The sequence below is a fragment of the Harmonia axyridis genome, chromosome 5, assembly GCF_914767665.1.
Source record: "Harmonia axyridis chromosome 5, icHarAxyr1.1, whole genome shotgun sequence".
NCBI lineage: Eukaryota > Metazoa > Arthropoda > Insecta > Coleoptera > Coccinellidae > Harmonia > Harmonia axyridis.
The window spans coordinates 30,238,966-30,256,589 of record NC_059505.1 but is presented as its reverse complement, the minus strand read 5'-3'; the positions used below and the strand labels follow the sequence as shown (position 1 = coordinate 30,256,589).

The 17,624-nt window shown below is 34.4% G+C and overlaps 1 protein-coding gene across 2 annotated transcripts in view; it reads right to left on the bottom strand.

Moving 5' to 3' along the window:
• Nucleotides 1-17,624, bottom strand: part of LOC123681329 (5-hydroxytryptamine receptor-like) — a 303,761-nt gene that overhangs the window by 100,261 nt on the left and 185,876 nt on the right. For both annotated transcript variants that reach the window (XM_045619668.1, XM_045619669.1), the window contains one exon: nucleotides 5,766-5,948. In XM_045619668.1, the coding sequence (XP_045475624.1) occupies nucleotides 5,766-5,948 (183 nt within the window). The remainder of the gene's footprint in view (nucleotides 1-5,765; nucleotides 5,949-17,624) is intronic.

Sequence of the window (17,624 nt, the reverse complement as noted above, 5' to 3'; positions counted from 1 at the left end):
TAAATCTCTTCAAGATTTACAACTCCATGACATATCTTCGACACCTCGAAGAATTACACATCCTTTTTATATTTTATGTACAATAACAATTCGTTCCCTGTAAATTCATTGAAACTGTCATGCCCTCGACACTTGAAGAGACTAATAGGTCTCCAAGCATCCTGCTGACCATCTCAATTATTTACAGGGAACAATAACTGGATCCTACATTTATTCGTTTCGAACTGGGCAGTAACGTAATCATTGAGAATATTCTACCTTGTTTTCGAAAGAGTCACGAGCCGTCACTGCCATAGAATACCTTCAAGGTTACTTCAAAATTCAACGACTCCGAGAGAAGGGTATATATTTTTTTTATTTCAGTTGTATCGAGTTCAAATGCAAAGTTTTATTCATTTATGGGGTGTGAATTGCGTGAGGATCTGAGAATGGAAACAACTTGTAATTGAGAATTGTGGAAAATTGTGCATATAAGAAAACGACCTCTTTCCATACAGCGCTCATAAACTTTCATTTAAACTTGATTGGAATCTACACAGCCAGCATTCACTAAATAATATTATTTCGTAGCTGTTGGAGCTGCATGGAAATTTCACGGAATTGTTGGAAAAATTGTCCCATATTTCATCAATTTTCATTTCTGAAGTGTAATTGTGGAAGCAAATTTTTCGGTGTAGCTTTGCTGAAAATTTGTGAATTATTGTTGGAGTGAAATTAGATATAATGAATCGTACTCCGAGTTTCTGGAAGTATAATTGTGTTTTGAAAATAAAATATTGAACATAAAATATGTAATATCTCCTGAATTATGTAGTGGTGTATATGTTGACCGATTACAAACAAAAATTTTTCAGAAATAGAAGGTGAAAAATTGGTTCTAGGAACTATTCTCGAGATCTTTATGTTTTTTGCTAGTGAGAGGTGAATAATAAATAGTAATTGAAGAATTTGCGGTTAGCTAAAAACTTGAAAAGATGCGAAACATTTTTTCCGTGAACGACGCTTCTTTTCAAGCTCTTAGCTAACCTCAAAACATGCTACGAACCAATGAAAAGATATATACTAACTGATCATGAAACTGCAACACCCAGAAGGAGCTGTCTAAATTTTAATTTCATATTGGGTAAAATAGATAGTATAGCAAGGAGCGGAGAAAGATATCGTGAAGGTTTTTTTCATGTAAACAATTTTTGTAACTTGAATACTGTAGTCGTTTTTTGCAAGTTTTTCAATTCAACAACAAACCAGCTGTTCGAGAAGGTCCAGAGTCGTTTAGTTGTTGTTGAAATACCTAGAGCACGTAGACGCAGAATTCAACGCCAGCTAAGTGAATTCAAAAGAGGTCGAATTATTGGTCTGAGGGAGGCGGGGTTATTATTTCGAGAAATCGCTAACCGTACGAACAGAAATCCAACTTCTGTTATGAGATGTTGTCAAGCGTGATTTGATAATGCCCAAAATAGAAGAAGAGTAGGCACTGGACGTCGAAGGACACAAATGAAGTTCGAGATCGACGTCTAAGACTTATTGCCATTAGAGACCGATTTGAGACCACTCGATCTTTGACTGATGAGTATTTAGGAGAACAAGGCCATCCTGTAACTGTCCGAACGGTTGACCGCCGGATAAGGTCTTTTGGACAGCAGCATTATCGACCCCATCTTGGCTCTGACGGTTGAGCATCTCCGGCAACGATTACAGTGGTGCAGAGAACGTCAACATTGTAATATGGAATGGCATCAGGTCGTATTTTCTGATGAATCTCGAATCTCCATGGGTGCACATAATGGCCGAAGAAGGGTTAGACGACGTCGGGGAGAAATACGTGAACCTCAGTTTGATGTTGAGCGTCATGTACACCGGACAGAAGGCGTTATGGTATGGGGTGCTAATGCACATGCAAGTAGATCATCTTTAGTCTTTATTCGAGGTGATATGACTGCGCTGCGTTACCTTCAAGAAATAGTGGAGCCATATGTTCTCCCTTACCTTAACGGGCTAGAGAATCCAATATTTCAACAAGATAATGACCGACCTCATGTTGTCAGAGGTAGTTTAAACTTATTCGAAGCCACCCATGAGAATCTTTCGCCATGGCCGCCCAGATCCGCCGATCTTTCGCCCATAGGGCATGTTTGGGACATCATGGGTTGAAGGCTTGGAAATTTATCCCAGACCCCACGGACTTTGGCGGCTCTGAGATATGAAGTACAGGTAGCTTGTGAGTATCCCTCAAAAAGAAATAGACCATCTTATTGCATCAATGCCGAGATGTGTTGGGGAGTGTATAGATAATAGCCCCCGCCTTCTGTAGACCAATAATTCGACCTCTTTCAAATTCACTTAGCTGGCGATTAATTCTGCGTAAAAGTCCTCTAGGCGTTTCAACAACAACTAAATATGGACTTTGGATCTCCTCGTACAGCTGGTTTGTTGTAAAATCTGAAGAGCTACCAAAAAAGGACTACAATATTCGAGTAACACAAATTGTTCACATGAAATTTTTTCTCCAAATTAAATCATTTACTACTTGCTTTACTATCTATGTTTCATAAGAAAAAAGTTAAAATTCAAACAACTCCTTCTGTGTGTTGCAGTTTCTTTGTCAGTTAATATATATATTCAACGACAACGCCTCTATCTTTCCAACCTAGACATAAAAATTTCCCATTGATAGCTTAAGAAGTCGACTTATATTCCCGAAAAAACCATATCATGTCATCCATATAGATATGTTTTTATAGAAACATCAGAGGGAATTCTCCTTCACCCCATATTAGCATTTTGCGAGACTTGCCTTTGAGCGAACAAAGGGGGTCCGGGATGATATGACTCCAAAATCCAGTGTGCGGCGCGTTATATTTCCATACACCTGACCCAACCCCCAACTGAATATCCCCTTTGTTTCCAGAACGCATGTTGACTTTATATCACGAGATAAACTACCATGTGTTTTTATATTGCTTTACCCACTCTGATGAAAATAGAGATGATGCGGTTGGCAACAAAATAAACGGCCTACAGTCGAGCCTTGGGAAATTTTAGGCGAAATTGCGTTGTGAACGCGCATGAAGGATTCGGCACTTGGACTATATTTCGAAATTTTCAGGTTTTACTCTTCACGTTCGGTATTTTCCAACAAAGAGAATTTTTCTAAGAATTGAAAAAAGTTCTGTAGGTAAACAAACTGATAACATACAGTTTTTTGTAGGGAACATGTTAACTAACATTGAAAAAAAATTACAACTTGAATAGAAAATATTTTCTGGAGAAATTTGTTCTGTCTTGAAAAATATTGTTGGGTTTGTATAATTCTGCATGAAAGAGGCGGAGTAGCTTATAAAAATGCTGAATATATAGTACCTATATATGAATATATGTAGTTATTGTTCCCTGTAAATAATTGGGATGGTCAACAAGATGCTTGGATACCTATTAGTTTCTTCAAGTGTCTAGGGCATGACAGTTTCAATGAATTTACAGAGAACGAATTGTTATTGTACATATAATGTAAAAAGGATGTGTTATTCTTCGGGGTGTCGAAGAGGTGTCATGTCGGTTGTAAAACTTGAGAGATTAACTGGGGTTAGGAAAGATCGAAGACATGACGGTTGTACCAGATGTGTCACATCTGTGTATCAGGTTCTAGTCCTTCGAGGATATTCGATTTCCAGGAATCCGCGAAGATCTTTGTGGGCGGTACGGCAAAACTCTTATTGGACTAGGTGATGGTACTTTCCCTGAAGGTGTGGTCGAGCCAGAAGAAGGGAAGGATATTCAGAGTGGACAGAGTAAGTTCCAGCGGGTACATAAAGTAAGTCCGAGAGGGTAGACAGTTGAAGTTCGGTCTAAGTCGAAGTAAGAGTAAGTTCAGTCGGTTGAAACTTAAGACGTAAGACGAAAAGAAGGTTCGCGGACTAGATTAAGACGAGTCGCGAACGAGTTAAAGACGAGACGACCGAACGAAAGACTTAAAGAGTTAAAGACGAAGACGTGACATATCGAAGACGTTTCGAATAATTAAAACTAAAGTTAAAGAAGAAATTCAGTACCGTATGAACTGTGTTTGTACTGTTATTGTGGCTTTGTAAATAGATGTAAATAATTAAAAAGAGTTTAATTATTACTTAAACCGAACAAAGTCACGGAGAAGAAGTGGAGAGGTCAGGTAATCGAATCATACCTCTAGACGATCGATTTACCAAGCCTACATATATTTCAATGGCGTGTGAATAATTTTGGTGCCATGTCAAGAAAAAGGAACAGGTTGAAAATATTGATGAACTAATGAATTTTAACAAATGAATTTTATCTAGGTTAGGTATAACCTCAGCTATCTATGAGTTAGTATTTTTATAATCACAAAACAATTCAAATTCTTTGTTTCAAAAATAATGTTGCATAAAAGTTAAGGAAAAATCTGGGAAAAAAGGAGTTAATATAACGATAGTCCTATGTGATATTTATAGCTGCATTTCAAATCGCTTATTACTCGAGTTGTATTTTTAGGTTCATCGTGTCATCCTGGGTGTCGAGGATGAAACTAATAGACTTCTCTCAATTGACAGAAAAATTTATAACTGTACGCTTAGGCTTCCTGAAAAATTAAAGATTTTCTATAAGAAAAATAATCGCTGTTCAGTCGGTTTAAACAACTCATAATACACTACGACGAGCTGGTCCAACCAAATACTGAGGATGACCTTGGAACCGTGAATATTCGGTGTGGCCGTCGACGTGGAAGCATGGCTGGCGTATCCCCATAATTTTCTGCGCTTGCGATTATCGTAATGAACTATTTTTTTTGTCTCCAGTCACAATGCGATGCAGAAATATTTTCCGTCTTTGCCTTGCAAGCAGCTGTTCATACGAAAACAAACGCCGTTCAACATATCTCTGCTAGTACTGCACCCAATCTCCTTGTTTCTGAATAATTCCCATGACTTTTAGGCATTTTGAAATTGCTTGTTGCGTCACTCCCAATGATTCTGCCAATCCTTGTTGCGTTTGACACGAGTCTTGATCGAGTCATGTCTCCAACTGTGCATCTTCGAAAACCTTTTCTCTTCCACCACCATGCATGTCTTCGACGTAAAAATCACCGTTTTTGAAGCGTTGAAACCACTCTCGTCACGTTTTTCCACTAATAACGGCCTCACCATAGGTATTTGAGAGCATTCGATCAGCCTCAGCTGCAGATTTCTTCATATAAATGCAGAACATTAAAACCTTCCGCAAATGACGAGAATTTGGCTCATAAGCTGACATGTTCAATCGAGAATAACTTTATGATGCAGATGCAAATCGACTAATATTTCGATGGCGTTATGTTTACGAATACCTAAGCTCATTATTTGTCATCTACAATCTTTTTCTTTCGACTACCACTTACCGATACAACCCTCAATATTAAAATTTTTTGTCCTCAACATTTCCTTCACAATCAATTGTGATCGAGTTTTTCTCAGTGTGATCAAGATGTACTCGTATTTATGTTTTTAGAAGATTGAACCTCCTTTTTGCATAGTGTTGAATAATTCAAATCATTCAATGACACAAAAAACTTCCTAAAAACGCATGCTTGGTTCAACTGCTCATGAATATTTTCATTGTTCGCTCATTTTCTCCAGAATTTCCCACATATAAATTGAATTTCCGAGATATAAAATAATATTCTGAGGACCATTTGCATGTTATTTACGTTTGAGGAATACAAACAAAGTTGTTCTCAATATTGAGAACATCAAACACCAATATTTACCTACCTGGATTACTATCTGCGATTTCAGCCGAAGCTGCCAGAAAAAAGGTGGAAAGGATGCTGATGAGAAGAATGATGTTGTAGACTGTATTTGCTTTCCATCTCGTCCTCTTTGGGCCATGATGTGATATGAAGTTGCTCCCAGGCGAAATGTCCATTATATTCTCTTCTAAATCAGTCGTACGACCTGAAAAACGAAATTGAATTTATTGTTTTCGCTCTCATCAATTCATTTGTGTTCTGATTAATTCGATTTTGTTTTCAATCGAAGGTACAGGGTGAGTCGAAAATGTGTATCGAGCTTTCTGGGGGTGATAGTACATGGAAAATAATTATAGTTTGATGAATATACTTATCGCCCAAAATGCATAGTAAGGGAGATATATTCTTTTCGAGATGATGAAATCAAAAAAATTTCTCCATTTAACTTCTAAACGATGAATGACACCAGATTGAAATTTCGTACATAAATATCTGTTGATAAAATACATTTTTCCATTACACTTCTGTTTTTCTGATATTGCTATAAAGGGTGATTTTTTGGGACAACTTCTATGGTTATTGATAAATTTCACGATGAATGAACTTGCTGACCTAATATGACTACAAAAACTCAAATATCTCGAAAACGGTCCAATTTCTTGTATTTGGATAAAAGTACCTTCTTCATGTGATTTTCTCCGCTCTATCGAATGCTTCTATTTTTTCCCCGAAACAAATATAACAAAACATATGCGCTAGCAATAATTATCGAAATATTAAAAATATCATACTTGCTTCTTATATTGATGGTCTTAGTGTGGACCTACTTAATCATCGCTAACTTAATGACTTCTCTCTAATACTCTTTTCCATACAAAGACTATATATAAACATTAAGAAATGAATTAGAAGGAGTGTGTTCATGATTTACGACCGAATAATGAATATATTCACTAAAGATAGAAAGACACAACCATATGAAACTTCCATTAGTCAAAATTAAATTTGTTTTTCATGAACCTATGCCCATAAGCCAACCAACCCTCTACTGTTGATGAGAATAGTATTTTGTCAAGACAGGGACGAAAACTTGTTTTTCCTTGCTTTAAATGAATGAGAGCCCTACATTGCCTCACTTTGATATGCATCTCACGTTGATGTGGAAGTTGATAATTCAAAGGGAAGGTTGAAATTCATTCACATAGTTCAAAGTAATGCAACATAATCTCTAATTCGATGAAGTTAAATGTGTCTTTCAAAGATGTCCTTCAGTAGAAAGTGTTTCAACATGTGTATAAGGGTTCATCTCATTATTCTTGTGAAATAAAATATAGGTTCAGTAATCAGTTCTTCACTGTAAGAAGGAGATTAATTCTGAGAATGGAGATCTTGTGAACCTTCTTAAATTTAGGTCTTTCTTGAAATATATGTTACCCCTTAGAATCTAATGACCTAATCGTATGCCTTCGGCTTAATTATCTCTACTTAGATTACAAGTAAGCAAAATAAACAGAACTCTTAAAATTTCCTCGAAAACTATAATATTCAATATTTATTACCCACACTTAGATGAGAGTATCAGAAACTGTATACAAAAGTGATAACTGAGAATTCTTTTTAGAACTGATAGTTACTGGGTCTTGCTATATGTAAACTGAAGAAAACTCAAAAACAATAGTTTTACCAAACAAAATTTATCGCAATAAGGTGGGAATAATCGTTTAAAAAGATACCTAGGACCATCCTTCTCACATCAGGTTAACTGTATTTGACTGACAGAGTGAACTTAGCTAATAGCAGCCAGAATATTCGTCGATAATCAATAATCGGTTTGAAGTTTGAGTTTACGTTGTCGGGGAAATTTTGGAAACCAAAAATGGACCTTGAGAATATTTGGATCTTTTTTAAATAATTTGAAGAGTGTTGAAAGTAATGAATTATTCATTTCAAGGAATAAACAGTACTACAATAAATAAACGCATCATCAAGTTAGGCAAAAGTTCAATATACATTTTCATCAAAACTACTTGTCCGTTTTTTTTCGAATGACAGGTCTCTTTCTTCTGAAAGTTAGTGTATGCGCAAAAATGCTTTATTTTATAAATACTGCGTGTCACAATTATAGCCTGTTTTTTTTTTCACGAAATTTATAACACTCTGTAAAGTGTACCAGTTTTATCATCAAGTTGCAATAAACTTACAGTTTAGCCCTATGTTTTTTCAACATCTTCATATTTAATTCATTCACTATCTTCCTTATTACTCGACAAACACCATTTTGTAGCATAACACGATTTAATGGAAAATGGAGATCCAAATTTAAAAACTAAACAAAATCAAAACAAACAGATTCAACAAATCAATATAACTGTTACAGAGCGTTACAAATTTTATGCAAAAACAGGCTATGATCGCGACATCCGGTAGTTGTCAAATAGAGGTTTTTATGCACAAAAGCACAAACTGTATACACACTGTTGCTCATCTTAACACTTTTTCACCGTACTGATGAGGGCCGAAAGTCTGAAACACGTGTCTACGGTTAGCACTTCTCCTTGAGGGTATGTCCTTATTCTTTCCCCTTATTTTATGAACAATTCCCCCATGCGCTTTTCCACTAAATACACACTAACGTTCAGGAAAAAAAAAGGTGTCAAATCGGACAAGTAGTTTTGACTAAAACGTATCTTAAAATTTCGCCTAATAAGAGTTAGTCGAATGGAAAAGAAATGGTATTAGGAAGAGAAAAGTCATATTAACTCGAAATGTTTCGAATTATTCATTGTTTCGACAGGTCAAAACAACTTAGTATAACTAACACAACAGTTATAAAATACATCGAAATGAGCTCAGCTTTCAATTTCGTGATTTTGATGACCAGTCATAATCAAGAAGTTTTAAGAGAATGATATATGAGGTACTTTGGTCACATCACCAGGAGAAAGGAAGGTATGGAGATTATTGAAGGGAAAGTTGAGGGTCGACGATCAAGAGGCAGATCTCCTTCACGGTGGTCTGATCAAATAAAATATTTTACGGACTTTCCCTTCCAGAGGCTTCTCACAGAGCTTAGAATAGAGACAAATGGTCGATCACAGTCAAACAAACGTCATGACGTCACCATCTCCTTACGTAGGAGAAAGGACTGAGGAGAGAATATTAAATAGTAAATAGTGTCTTTTTTTCTATTTCGGAAAAAATTTCAACAAATATACGCAAATTCGCACTATATTACAAAAAAAAATCAATCCCTTTGTTCTTGTTCAGGGTAGAAGACTGATTTTGTGATATATTGATACGACAGGAGAAGTGATGTGGAACTAATAAACTTTTATGTCTCCGCATTGCTATTTGCTCCAATTTGGAAACCCCCCCCTCAACTTCAGAGTAAAATGCGTGATTGAATTTATAGAGAAAGTCTTCGAACATTTCTTCAGCGCCGAATACGCGACGACAAGGATTTTTTTCTTCCATTCCACAAACAGCTACGCAATATACGTATTTTCCAATCTATTGTTCAATATTTCATCGGATAATATCCGTTTTACGATGCCTGGAGATGGAAAAAGCGGATAGATCTCGTCCATAACCATGAAATTTTGATCGACTTTTTTTCGGCTCTCATCTAGAATTTCCAGCTATATTCATCATAATTTCATAGGAATGAGGCCTGCATGTATCTTCATTCGTTGCCGAATCTACTTGAACATTGGCATGTCGATGGCATTCGCCGATAGAGAGCCTGCAGCCATTCCATATTTCATCCAACGAATGTTCGGAGCAGATGTCGTTTCAATTTATCAATGAATGAATATTGCCTATAATTCTACTGAAATATTCGTGTAGGGCACCGTTTATTCTCGACAGATGCTGTTAAGATGATTTCTCACAGGATATTGACGACTGGGAGGGTTTGGCTGGTCCATGGCGCATGCAATGCTGTACATGCAATGCAGGAGAATATCGCTGTGGAATTATTAACTGAGGAACCCTATCTGGAATATTTAATCGTTTCGGAATATGCACCATTCCCGAAAACTAGATATATTTTAATGATACCCCTTCCTTAATACTATTTGGGCGTTATTTTCACCTCGGGTTCTAAATGTAACTGACCGTGAAATTAGCTACCAGTCGCCTGAATTGCCGTGGTATTCACAACAATGCACGACTGGCAGCTACATGTAGAAGCGAAATGGACCAGTAAGGGTCATTCATAATAAACTCTATGGCTGATAGAAATAGGTCATGAACGTTCACATAACCGATTCAATGAATACACGTATATGTTTATTGATAGCATAACAGGAATATTATTTTGAACCATGAAATAGAGTTTAGGGTTTTAAAATTCAAAATGGTTATTATGGCAACATTGTGTATTATTTTTTGACATTTTGTCATTAGAGTTTAGTAAATCATAGCATTCAATTATGGAAATATGCACGTTTCAACAATGTTTAGAAATTGTTGAATTGTTTCATCGAAATCAGTTCCCTTATCTGAATACAGAGAAATTTTAGAATTCATGGACTATATTATTCAGTTGAACGACTCACTTCCAGTCACATTTGAAAGTGAATTTTTTTAAAACTATATAAGAGAACCGGTTGTACAACTTTCAAATTTGTTTTCATCATGACGAATAGTGTTTCGATTAACTGAATAGTGTCGTTCCTTAAATTTTTTTCAGTATCTTTGATGAAACAATTTATAAACGATGTTGAAGCATGTATCTTTCCAAGATTAGATGGCATAACATACTGAGCACAAACGACATAAAAAATGATACACAGTTTTTTCTTTATTACCATTTCAAATTTTATCACCACTATTGGAAAATATTTCATATTGTAGATTGTGCAATACATAAAAATTCTTATCATTTAGTATGTATGTAGAATCACTTGGTTTTGATAATTTTTTTCTTAAGAAGTGCAGCAAATGGTATTTTTTCGAATATGATTGACTTTGACACGACCAATGTGGCACAAAGTAAAGGCAAACAGACAAGAAAGGACAAAAAAATTCACGAATTGAAAGTTTTTCTACTATTGTATGGACAGTCAATTGAAAAATTAGGTAAAAATATTATCATTATAAATAATGATATTAAATTCACATCAATGTGAATTCCGCAAACGAGTCGAAATGACAGCTTGAGGAGAATTAGTTGATGTTACTGGCTTTTCAGAGTAGTTACATTCGAAGATTGAAAAGTACAGGCGGAAATAAGCAGCATAGCTTACAGGTTGTAAGTAAATGAAAGAAAATTATTTGAAATGTATTCGTTCCAATTTTATAATTCTCCAATTAACCATTAGCAACACCAGTTGACATTTAGTCTCCAAGGCATTTTACGTTGGTTTTACCTTCAGCATTTCCAAGAAATACATGAAAGTATGACTTCTTGAACATTCTGTAGGCAGGCAAAACTGAGCGCAATTTTCACGTATTCTCAAAAGTTAAATACATGCGCGAGGAAGTGAAAACGCGAAAACGCACAGTCATAGAGAAATAATATTACGTGCTTATTTGCAATAGTAGAATACCAATAGATGAAAAAAATCCAAGTGAGCTTTTTACATTCGTGCTTTGATGTGAAATGAAATAATAATTACCAAATCGCAATTGAAATACCTTCCAATTAGCATTCTTGTGATTTCTCCACTGCAGTTGCCTATGCTGCTTCCAATATTAGAATTATTTCGCTCCGAATGAAGGAAACAATAATCAACTCCACTCTTCACATACTTAATGCCATAAAAGTTGATCGGAGCCATAAGGACCCTGATCGAAAATTTTATTGGTTGAAGTTTGTTCGTGCACCTGCAAACTTTTCTATGTTAACCTTTTTTATCGACTCTGAAAAAACATTTCGAGTTGAACTCAACACAAGTATCTTCGAATCGATATTATTTCAAACAAAATACAAATGAAAAAATCAAATAGTGGAATTTGAAGAATCCTACCCAAACTTTTTAGAAATCGGGCAAATAAAATGGCTTAGTGTTATGAAATAGATGAATTTATGACTGAACCACGTGCTGATAGTTCTGAAGATTTAAGAATGTTGGAATAGGCACAAAAACGTTTTTCCAAATTCGGCTAAAACGGAAAGGATTCTTTATTAATGCCATCAACTCGAGCTTCGTTTTGCGAGATACGAGGTGTTAAAATTTCACTTGGAACTGACTATTTAGTTATTGCATTGAAACCAGTCGAGATGAGCGAATGAAATTTGGTGGGTTTCAAGAGGTAGTTAACTACGCATTTTTCATTTCAATCAATGATGAGATTCCATTTTCTCGTACAATATTATAGTAAGCTTTCATACACACGTACAGGCTTCAGCCTCTGCGATTTATGTTTATGTCACAATAAACTATTATTATAATTAATTATTATATGCCTCTATTCCATAATAATAATAATATTAATAAAGTTTATTTCATAAATAAACACTTTACATCACGGAGGTACATGAGGTATGACCTGTATGTGATATTAACTTAATTAAGATTTCTGAAATAAATGTTCCATAAGATAATTCAAAAGAAAATAATTACAATACCAGGAGAAAAACAAATATCATTCATAAGCACAATGTAAAAAGTTATTTCACATGCGATATTCATAATTGATTATATTATCCTGTCTCAATCAGGTATTTCTTAAAGTCGTCATCGTTGCATAATCTGTCATAAATTGATGAGTGCATTTCTTTATTCGGTTTCGGAAATTCTGGCCAGTCTTATATATTTCAGTCTTGTATTTGATATCTCAACTATTATTTATCTATTATTTATTCATTATTTTTTCATACCTTAATATTATTGATTGTCCCTTTAAGGGTACTACCATATGTCATTCTTCAGTGTTGTCAAGTAACTCAAGTAATACGAAATCTCGATTCTCCAACAATAATCTACATAAAAGAAAGTGAGTATTTGGAATTTGCAAATGAAATTATGATATGTTCTTTGTACAAAGTCGTAATATATCTTAGAAATTTTCCTGAAAGAAAAAACCTACAAAAATTATTACAAAAGAGGAATGAAAATAATGTCGTGAAGGTCGTCGTACAGTGCTGTGCTCTACTTATTTTTTCAGACAAAAAAAAATGTCTTTGTATAACTTCGAACTCCGTACAAAGTTTGGTCATCGCAAGAGCACCAGAGGGGAAATGAATGGATACCAAAGTTTGACTGATATACGCGAAAAACCACGTGTGGTAATCTCTCTTAATGTGTTTTTGTCAAAATAACATGATCTTTCATACAGTGAAGTTTTTCGGTGAGCTAATAAATCACCCAGTAGAGTCACATCTAGTATGAAAAGTTTAAGAATGTTTTTAGTTGCATAACGAAATGAGCTCCTTCTATCCAGGTTTCCCAATGTTGAATAAGCCCGAAGGCCATGTCTCTGTCTTCGTCTATCCAATGATCGAAGTTCCTGAAGGGCCACCAGAGGAGGATTTGGGAATAATTGAATAACGCAAATGAATGAGGCAAAGAAAAAATCGAATGTAGAGCTTACCGCCAAGTGAGTTCTTTCTTCGGCGGAAAGTAATATTTTTCCCCTCTTTAGAAGGATTTATATGTCTAGCGAGTCGAGGAATTCATCAATCATCAAGTATCCAACTCGGGGATTTTGGTTGGACGATTTTTCAGGAAATATACTGCACAAATGCAGGAATGTGATGAATAGTGTTTTCTAACACAGAATATCAAGATTAATGGAACCTGGAATACAACAAATTTCAAATTGAAAACCGTAATTAATGAGAGCTTGAGAAGGGGTGACCTTAACATAATAGACAGGACGTATAACCTTGTTTAACGATACATCTCTTAATGAAACATAATGGATTTTGTATTTCAATTTGTCAGTCATAATTTGCGGATCCATGTACTGACAACAGTTTGAAATTTATAAGGTGTAGTAAAAAGAAATTCATTAGCAAAGTAAAACTGATCCGTTTTAGGTCGAATATGCATTGTTTTGTTCGATAACTTGTTACCATTTTGAAGATAATATCATTAGGCATCTCTCATAAGAACCCTTGTCAGGAAAAGATGGTGCAACATCCCAACCATTCTCCTGGAGCTTCTGGCGAGTCACTTTGAATATGTGTAGCTTGGCGTTGACCTGATGGAACACAATTCCTCTCCTGTTGATCACTTCTGGGTAATTGCTTCCTTCAGACAGTGGAATTGTTGACAGTTTAGTTACGAGTTAATAGTTGGGGAGCAGATGAAGTAGATAGTTCCCTGCCAACCCCACCAAACACACAGCAAAACCCGAGGCAAAACCTTCCTGTCCGTCAATCCTAGCTTGGTTCCAGGAATCATTAAAATGTCAATATATTTGTTCTCTTAATGTGTCAAGCCTAGAATAATATTTCAACGAAAATTCAAGTTGAAGGCTAACTTTCAGTGTGACATTTCAAGTTAATCAGAATTAATTTTTAATGGCAGAAACGATCAAAGTTGGATTGAAATATGAAAAAAATGAAAAAATGGGAACCATCCCGTTTTTCTGAGCATACCATAGGTATCTTGGGAAAATCTTTGGTCATCATTATGACCCAAGATTTTCCCAAGATACCTTTGGTAGTCTGATTCGTCCGAAATTTTCGATGGAAAGGAGAATCACAAGACACCAACATTTGAAGCTGTGGAAATCAGAGGAATGCCTAAGGTGTAGATTTTGAAGATTTTTATGAAATTGTGAATATCTCGAAAACTAGTACACTTTTAATTAAATCAAATTTGGATATTCTGGTCTGGCATGACCTTAGCCCTACAGAATTTGAAAAATTGCTTGTATAAGTCTCACAATGAATTTGTTATGTATAGTTATAGCTGTTCCATTTATTATATTCGATTTCCAACATGATTAAAAAACGCAATCATGATATAATCCATCCTATTGTATGTCACTCAAGCTATCCTTCCCTTCTCATTACTGTTAAACTGTAGAAAGCATCCATCTAACTGATGCCCCTTCTAGTTCATTTGTCCCCTTCTATCCCGAAAAAAAAATAATAGGAACCTAAGGTGATTCTCTAGATGCGGAAATCCCATTGTCTAAACACAATGGAGAATTTCATTTTCTTTCTTGTTCTCTCCTGATTGTATTTCGACGCGATTGCTTCAAGAATTGATGGTCAATTCTACAGAAATTCAATTTATTCCTTTCAATATGTTCCTTTTTTCTATCGTTCTCCAAGGCAAAAAGTTTGGTGATGAGATCGAAGACAAGTTCTGGATTTTACGTTGGAATGGTTCCTTTTTTCGGATTGGAAAACAATCAAGAAATAGTAGAGTTTCCTATTCAGTCCTACTACTCGTTTCTGAAAGAAGTGATCATACGACCTATAAACTTAAGCGCTTACCAATACTTTTAAAATATTATATGCATAATTCTGCTCAGTTTATATAATTGTATACCCAGATAATATGGTGCAGAACATATTATAATTACTTAATTCATGATATCGTTAATGATAAAAAAGGTTTTCTTGTCGGAAATTATCTGAAAGAATCGACATCAGAATTTGATACAAAGTTGTCGAATTATTTGATATATTAAATATCCTTCATCAAGAAGACTCATTGAACTTTTATAATTTGATGTAATCATTTATTGATTAAAAAGTCATTATCAACCAATTGATAAATTTAAAATTTCTAAAATTGTTTATTCAATTGTGAATGTCGATTTGTATATTTATTTCAAGAGAATAACAAGAAAGAAATTTATTACTACCTTGAGTAATGGCTTGCTCTGTGAATCCTTACTAGAGCAACCGTTACGTTTAGTTAGTTTGTAGTTTCACAATTGCAATTTTTGTGAAATAGATATACAAGAGGTGAGTTTGTAAATTCAATAATTTTGTTGAACTATAAGGCACTGATGAGGAAAAATTGTATTATCAAATACAAAAATTCCGAAACCTACGTCTGTCTTTATGTTAATTTAGTTATTCAATTTGTTAACCGTTTACTCAATTTGTACTATTTTAGTCATTTTGAATTTTCTTTTGGTTGATTATTGAATTTGTCATTTTTAAAATTGGAATATATTCCAAGACAAAAATAAACTGAATATATCATACAGATATATTATTGTGAAGGATTAGACACAAAGTTGTCAAATTATTTGATATATTAAATATCCTTCATCAAGAATACACATTAAACTTTTATAATTTGATGTAATCATATATTGATTGAAGAGTCATTATCAAGCAATTGATAATTTTAAAATTTCTAAATGTTTTTATTCAATTTTAAATGTTGATTTGTATATGTATTTCAAGAGAACAACAAGAAAGAAATCTATGACTACCTTGAGTAATGGCTTGCTATGTGAATCCTTACTAGAGCAACCGTTACGTTCAGTTAGTTTGTAGTTTCACAATTGCAATTTTTGTGAAATAGATATACAAGAGGTGAGTTTGTAAATTCAATAATTTTGTTGAACTATAAGGCACTGATGAGGAAAAATTGTATCATCAAATACAAAAATTCCGAAACGTACGTTTGTCTTTATGTTAATTCAGATATTCAATTTGTTAACCGTTTACTCAATTTGTACAGTTTTAGTCATTTTGAATTTTCCTTTGGTTGATTATTGAATTTGTCATTTTTAGAATTGGAATATATTCCAAGACAAAAATAAACTAAATATATCATGCAGATATAGTATTGTGAAGGATTAGACACAAAGTTGTCAAATTATATGATATATATATTGAATATTCTTCATCAAGAAGACTCATTAAACTTTTATAATATATTTATCACGTTGATGTTAAACGAGCCTTAGGGGATCAAAATTCTAAAAGTTCAGATATTGTAACGAAATGATAAAGCGATCTCTTCGAAGAACGACCGCTCAAAAATCCACTCATGATTCATGAAAGACTTAGGTCTACGAAACCGGTAAAACTGCGTAGTCCGAATATTAATGAATATGTAGGTCGAACCCATTATAAGAACCATGCAGGCTGCGAACAAATTATGTAAAAAAAAAATTCCCTGTTTTTGCTCTGGTAAAATTACCCAAATCCGGGTATTCATAATTTCAAAATGTAGTCCAATTAAAATATACATGATTTTCTTTTCAGTGGGTTTAAATAATGCGGCCACATATCACAAGCATCCACGATTTTTCCCAAACATCATTCATATCCTCATACATTTTAAAGTAATTAACTTGTATAATATATTATATTCCAGAGTGATGCATAGTTGGAAGCTAATTTGTTTATGGAGTTTCGGATTTGATTATGCTGCACATTAAATGGTAATATATTGGATTGTTATCAAAATATATCGTTGGAGTTAACAGCGGAGCGGTGTAAACAAACACGTCATCTGGAAGCTTATATGTACGTGTACTGCTATTAAAAATATTCCCTCTGGATAGTCGTAGCGTGTTACTTATTATGGAAACGAGTCAGAATATACAAGGGAATATATCTTATTCATTTATAATCATTTTTATCTTTTTGTTTTTCACCCGAGCATGTTGTTGAATGATTTTCATAATTAATTACACATCTATTTATGAACTGGAATGAAAAAATGCTTCGTCGTATGATAAATTAATCACTTCTAAGTTATATCTTTTTCTCGAATGAATTTTATGTGAATGAGTGAATTTTACACCGTTTTCATCACAATTATTTTTTTATTGGACCTCCATGGTTTTTTTCATTATGTTGTTTATTTAGCACAGCTGTCATGATGAAGAGTTCAACCTGATCGAATCGAAATAGAGACGTCGATCAACCACAGTTCTTCATTATTGTGCCTCAGCCATAGAGTTAGAGTAATAAACATAGATAGAGGGAATATACGCAATTTTT